Source organism: Oxyura jamaicensis, chromosome 1, assembly GCF_011077185.1.
Source record: "Oxyura jamaicensis isolate SHBP4307 breed ruddy duck chromosome 1, BPBGC_Ojam_1.0, whole genome shotgun sequence".
Classification (NCBI taxonomy): Eukaryota; Metazoa; Chordata; class Aves; order Anseriformes; family Anatidae; genus Oxyura; species Oxyura jamaicensis.
This window is the reverse complement of record NC_048893.1, coordinates 64,721,500-64,727,561: the sequence shown is the minus strand read 5'-3', so window position 1 is coordinate 64,727,561 and position 6,062 is coordinate 64,721,500. Positions and strand designations below refer to the sequence as shown.

The window sequence follows — 6,062 nt, the reverse complement described above, 5'->3', positions numbered from 1 at the left end:
TGTAACCACACTGACAGCTGGATTACAAAAATCACCTAGCAGTATGAAGAGCAGCTCTTCCCTATATACACGCAGTATGTAAGAAATAATGCTTCACCATAGTAAAAAGTTATGTGCTGCTCATCCTGATGTAAAGTCCTACCAGAAACAAAAACGTTGAGGGGAGGGGAAATTTTTGTGGTTTTATTCATCTAACTAGGCAAGGTGATTACTGTTTTCTGCATTCATGGGTGAGCTGCCCCACTTTATCTCACTTATCCCTATTGGGATAACTCAGGAACTAGAGAAAATTATTTTAGCAGAGCGCACACAGCATGATGACACCGAAAGGCTGCTCTCCCTGTAAAAACAAACAAACAAACAAACAAAAAACAGAAATAGCTGCCACCTCAGTGTATAGCTATTGCTAGAGACAATCAATCAATTTGAGGGGGGATACTGTTACAATACACTGCAGTGGGATACATAGAGGCTGCTTTTCACAAGTTTGGTGTGTTATACAGGATTTGCCTGCCAGAAAGGTGACTTTGTTTCCCCTTTTGTAATTTTGACTGATGTCAGCGAGCCCGCATCTTCTTGGCACAGATGCTAGGAAGGCTGCCTACATTTGCCACAACAGCTCCGTGCCCCTAAGTTGTTCTCTCCAGCACACAGTTTGCTTCAGTTCAGCAGAAGCAATATTTAAATAATCTGCGCTCTCTCCTTTGGCATTACTCATTGTCAGTCTATGATGGGTGGATGGAGAAGAAATTGTTTTACTGCAAATCTCCAGTCTCTGCCCCAGGTGGTCAGAAGTGGGGCCAGTCTGCTAACAAACCACCTGCAAATACAGCAATTTTCTTGCTACAGTTTTGGGAAGGTTTGAGGATAGCAGAGAAATCTTTTTCTACCTCTTAATAAGCTTTTGTTGTGAACGACAGGACATTGCTAAATGGTTACCATGTAAATCAGGACTTTGGATGTAGGGGTGGAAAGATGGGTTCTAGACACACAGAGACTTTCTGACATCTACATAAACAAAGCAAGAGGTGGGGAAAGAGTAAAACAATGCAACAACTTCAGTTGTTGTTGTTCAACTAGACAATAATATGGAATACCGTTTAAAAAAATAAATCTATTTCCTTACCACTGCCACGTACTCCTAAGGATTACTGCACATCAGGCAAACATAAAGCACTGTCATTTGCATTTAAGAACCGTAGGTGCAGCACAACAGTATTTGTGGCACACCACCTAGGTTTTCTGGCTTAGATATGACCAAAATCAAGGGTGCCTGTATGAGGAGGTATCAGTCACAAGAGAAACCACGATCTTCAAAATGCAACAGGCTTCATTTTCTGCAGCGTTTTTCTTCCACAGGCTTGTCCTACATCCCATGCTGGATGAACTGGGCATTTTAGATGTCTTCAGGCAAAACAGAATATTCCCCTAATTACTGGTTCTCCAGTGCCTTTCACAGTCATGCTTCCATGAATGTGACTGCAGTTGTTCAGTGAACTGCCCGGTATTGCAAGGATGGAAACTTCTTCCAAAACATCTCAGGCAGCACACTTCCTAACTGTCCATACAACTCGCACTCAAGGGCTACATCCAAATGAGCACCTTAACCAGTTATAGATGATGGAAGGTGGGGCTTTACCCTAGAGTTGGACAGACTGATGCTTAGTAGACAAGAAAATGTTAGGGATACTTCTGGTGGTTTCAAAATTCATATACCACCATTCCCTGTCTGAAGAAATGAAGGTACTGCTACACAGGAGTTCACAGGTGGTCATCTCTATTAGGACACAGATCTCAACAGTCCTTGAAGAGCCTCATGAAGTCCTCAAGACAAGCTGACACTGCAGCAGCAGCAGAGAAAAACGTGCTGTGGTGGAATACACTTAATCTCGAATTGGAGGCCTATGGATTGGAGACAATACAGCTGCCCAAGCCTGGCGGAAGAGCTGGACCAGTTTGCAAAGGAATGGCAATGATGTGGGAGAAGCTGTGGAACAAAACACAAAGCAAGACAGTTTTACCTTTTATAATGAAAGGCTAAGAAATACTAAACATACTGAGAAAGAACTAATCCAACTAGAGTTAATGGAAACCTGGACATCTTATTTCCTTCTGCTCAGTTCAGTACTTGGGCCTTCACCCCAGGCACTACTCCCATCCCCAGCAAGGTTTCTTCTTCCCAGTGGACTATCTGCAGAATAGGCATGGAGCGCCCACCACCCAGCAGAAGGGGTGTCTCCAGCCAAAGAAAACACCCACCCCCTCCACACCCCAGCAACCACATCTATGTCATGGGACCAGCCCATTCTTCAGTGACAGCTCCAGCCACCACTTGCAAGTCTCCAGCACAAGCAGCTCAAAAGCATGACTATGCTGCTGCCCTGGGCAAGCCCCTGCTTTCCTGACAGGACAGCCCTAGGAGGCAACCACTCTTGCAAAAGACATTCACCTCGTAGCACCTCAAGGTGGCAGAGGCTGAGTCTAGGACAGCCCAGCCTGCCTCTCAGTCAGTGCCTCGTCTGTTGGAAAGAACTGAGGATGGAATAACGGTTAACAGAAAACGGACTCTTCTAGAGCTGCATCCTTCTACATGGATTGCAACCGGAAACATTTGAAGCAAGCCTAAGTAGTAAGTTCCTAGCCAGTTTTTGTGTCTCCCAGAGATAAAACATTCATACAGACCAAATCTATTAAAATCAACAACTTTCTTCTGTAGCCATTAAGGGATTAAAAAAAAAAAAAAAGGAAAAAAAGGAAATCTCAGTGCCGTACCCGGATCTAATCTCACTACCACAAGGTACAGCAGAAAAGTAGCCAAGAGCATCTTTTTGTAAGGAAGTAAATAGAAGTGGCTTGACATGGACCTCAGTGCTCTTCGTAGCAATGTCAACATGGTTAAGAGCTTTTGGGACAGAGCACCTAGAAAATGAGAACAGAGAAGCTGTTAGGGTAAAGTTAAAAAACAAACAAACAAACCACAGATACTAGGAAATTAATATAAATAAGGTAAGACTTCATATTTTAGTTGGCCTGAGAGGTTTTTGTGGTTTTAGTGTTTGTTTTTTATTATTATTATTTTGGTGGTTTTAAAAAGGGAACAGAGAAACAGTACAACTTTATGATACAATTCTCCATACATTGTTTAAGCCATCAACTTATGCCACATCAGTTGCAGCTTCTCTCCTGGGAGATAAAGTGATTTACAGTGCTGGAGAAGCAGAGCTTTAAATGCCAGATGTGGATTCTTCTACATGGACTCGACTTCTACTGCAGAAGTAGTAGAGAATACAAAGAGCCCCATATTATATTTATATTTATAAAATAATTTATTACTAAGCATTTTAGAACCTGGAAAATAATTATCATCTCTGAGCATTGGTGGAGACTAAATTTTTTTTTAATTGTCAGCAAACAAATAATTGTCTTCCATTTCCTTCAGTGATACCCAGCAGAACTTCCTCGTGGCTGGTATGGCCTGGCATCATTAGTAATACATATTTAATTCTCACTACCCTTTGTTAGCAAGGGATGAACAGGATTGGGTAGGTAATACTGCAAATCAGTTAGAGCCAGATCTGAAGAGTCATTGCACAACCGTATTTGAACTGAAGCCACTCGCTCATTTAAGGACATGTTCCATAAGATGGCTTCGGTTGCCATCTCACTGGTAAAAGGACAACACCGCTATATAACCATGCTTAAGGAAGAAAAAGCAATGGAACGGCTGGTAAGAGATTACATTGCTTCTTTCCAAAGCCACTGCTCTGACTCTGGTTTCAGACAGCAGCAAATGAGATGGCTTCAATGATCACAGGGTCTGGAAAAGCTTTTACTTTCGGAACTCGCTTCTCTTAATGTGCCAGTGAGTTTGCTGTCTGTATACACTGCAAAGTCTGGAGTACTTGTGAAAGCCGTCTCACCAACAGCTCTATGGCACAAACAGATTTTCTGGGATGGACTATCACAGATTATAAGGAAGAGGGCATACAGTTCATTGGTACTGACACAGAACACACAGATGTTGATGACCAATCATAGTCCAGACTGAACTATTCTGGTAATCTTTAAGATACGTGTATCTCTAAAACTTTAAATTAAAAAAAAAAAAAAAGAGTACAAACAAAAGGGAAAGCCTACCCAAAACAGTCTCTGTTGCTTTGTCTTGCTCCTCTTCATCAGTTGAGTGCGTATCTTCCTGTTGAGTCCACTGACATTGGCTTTCACAAATGGTGTTAAGAAATGCGAGCTTCTGCTCATTGTTTAAAACATCGCAGCTGTCTACGAGCTCTTCTGCCCCCTTAAATTGGCCAAGTGGAAGCAACACATGCAACAGATAGAGCTCCAGCAACGAACTATACTCAGGAAGGCTCTTATTGCTTAGGTTGCTCAGCCAGCTACTGCCAACCTCCAGCATCACCTGGGGCTCTCCCACTTTGCTATACAACAGGATACTGCAACACAAGAAAGAAAGAGTAGAAAACAGTAGAGTTGTAAAAGTTGAGATTGCTCGCAGTTACTACCCAGAAGCAGCTATGGTCACGGCATGTAGCAAGGTTTACACATAAGGTACAGAGACATTTCCCAGGGGAGCAGTTCTCTCTCAGAATCACCCTTTTGTACTTCATCCCCTTCAAGCTGCCAGCTGGCATGCTCCAGCACGCACTGCCCCAGACGTTCCCAATGGCAGTGAGAGCAGGCCGACTATGTTTAGCACCTGATTATGAACCCAGAGGGAAAAAAAAAAAAAAAGATTCTGCAAAAGAAACAAACACAGGTTTTTTTTTTTTTGTTTGTTTGTTTGTTTTGTGAGAACAGGTGCCATGTACCACTTTCATCCTTGCAACATGCAAGGTGAAAATATCACACAATATTCAAGTCTGGCCCCCTCTTAAACTTAACTAACGCAGACCCTCTGCATGCGGCAGCCACAGACCCACACTCACCACAGCTCCAGGATCTTTGGAGGCAGATGTTCAGGGACCTGGTAATACCGCAGGAGCCATGACAGAACTTCTCTCCACCGGTTCATCTCAGCCAGCGCCTGAATGCCCACGACACAGAGGGAGCACTTGACTTCTGCACAACTAGTAACAAAGACAGACACATAAGCGCTTCTTATAACCAAATTTCCCATTGCATCCATTCTTATGAACTACTTTGCCTAGCACTTTATGGTTCTGTTCCAGCAGTTTGCCCCTCCCTTCCCTTTCCTCTACCTCTTCTCCTCCTCAAAAAGGGGAATTCGGTAACCCCAAAATGTGCAGTCTGTACCTCTGGGAGCAAGCAGGGGAGGTTTCTATGTACGTTTGATGGTTGGCAGGCATGCACAGTCTTTTATACAAAAGACAGCGTTTATTAAACGCAGAAAGCCCCTAAAACCCCGGCGGGCAGGCCCGCAGTCGCTCCCGCGTCCCGTAGCCGCCCCCCTCGCACCTCTCGGGGCCGGTGCCGGTGTTGGGGCCGGTGCCGGGCCCCAGGCTGCCGCAGCCCGCCTCACACCGCTCCAGGGCGGCGGCGAAGTCGCGGTGCAGCACCAGCAGGTCGGCCGCCTCCTCCAGCAGCGAGGCGGCCTGGGCCGGCAGCGGGGACCAGCAGGCCGGCGGCACACCGCTCATGGCGGCGGGCGGGCTGCCGCTGCCGCCCTGACCGAGCCTCGCCGCCCGCCCGCACCCAGATCCGGCTCCAGCGCCGCCACCGCCGCCCCCCCGGGCCCCCCTCGGGTGGCACGGACACGGGGACCCGCCCGGACACCCAGGGGCCGCCCTCTCCCCCCGGGAGGCCGGCAGAAGGCGGCCGCCACCGCCCCCCGGCGGCGCGAGGGCTGCCCCGGCGGCCATCTTCTGTGCCGCCCGCCGGGAAATGTAGTCCCTGTCAGCCTTGGGTCGCGTCGTGGCGAGGGACGGTTTCTGACAAAATTCTGGCTAGAGAGCGACCCAAGGGTTGTTTATTAGGGCCGCTCGTTCAGCAGCATCCTGGAGATAGGTGCTGCCTCAAGGGAGAACCGCCGTGCCACAAGCCTGTACCTGCTTGGGACATCTTTATTTAGGGTCAGGGCACGTCTC

At 46.6% G+C, this 6,062-nt stretch overlaps 1 protein-coding gene across 1 annotated transcript; it reads right to left on the bottom strand.

Annotated features, from left to right (window-relative positions):
- Window positions 1-186: 186 nt before the first annotated feature.
- Window positions 187-5,796, bottom strand: PEX26 (peroxisomal biogenesis factor 26). Its single transcript, XM_035346496.1, has 5 exons — window positions 5,434-5,796; window positions 4,944-5,084; window positions 4,138-4,451; window positions 2,773-2,919; window positions 187-1,987 (listed from the first exon to the last, which is right to left on the bottom strand). The coding sequence occupies exons 1-5, from the start codon at window positions 5,613-5,615 to the stop codon at window positions 1,884-1,886; spliced, it is 888 nt and encodes a 295-aa protein (XP_035202387.1). The 5' UTR covers window positions 5,616-5,796; the 3' UTR covers window positions 187-1,883.
- Between the last annotated feature and the right edge of the window lie 266 nt (window positions 5,797-6,062).

What these genes read in the sequence shown, in the direction of transcription:
- PEX26 (XM_035346496.1), bottom strand. Translation starts at nt 5,615, where the DNA reads ATGAGCGGTGTGCCGCCGGCCTGCTGGTCCCCGCTGCCGGCCCAGGCC. An exon ending in ACCGGCACCGGCCCCGAGAG is followed by an intron (nt 5,085 to 5,433) that starts GTGCGAGGGGGG and finishes CTTTGTTACTAG; the next exon opens with TTGTGCAGAAGTCAAGTGCT. An exon ending in CCAAAGATCCTGGAGCTGTG is followed by an intron (nt 4,452 to 4,943) that starts GTGAGTGTGGGT and finishes CTTGTGTTGCAG; the next exon opens with TATCCTGTTGTATAGCAAAG.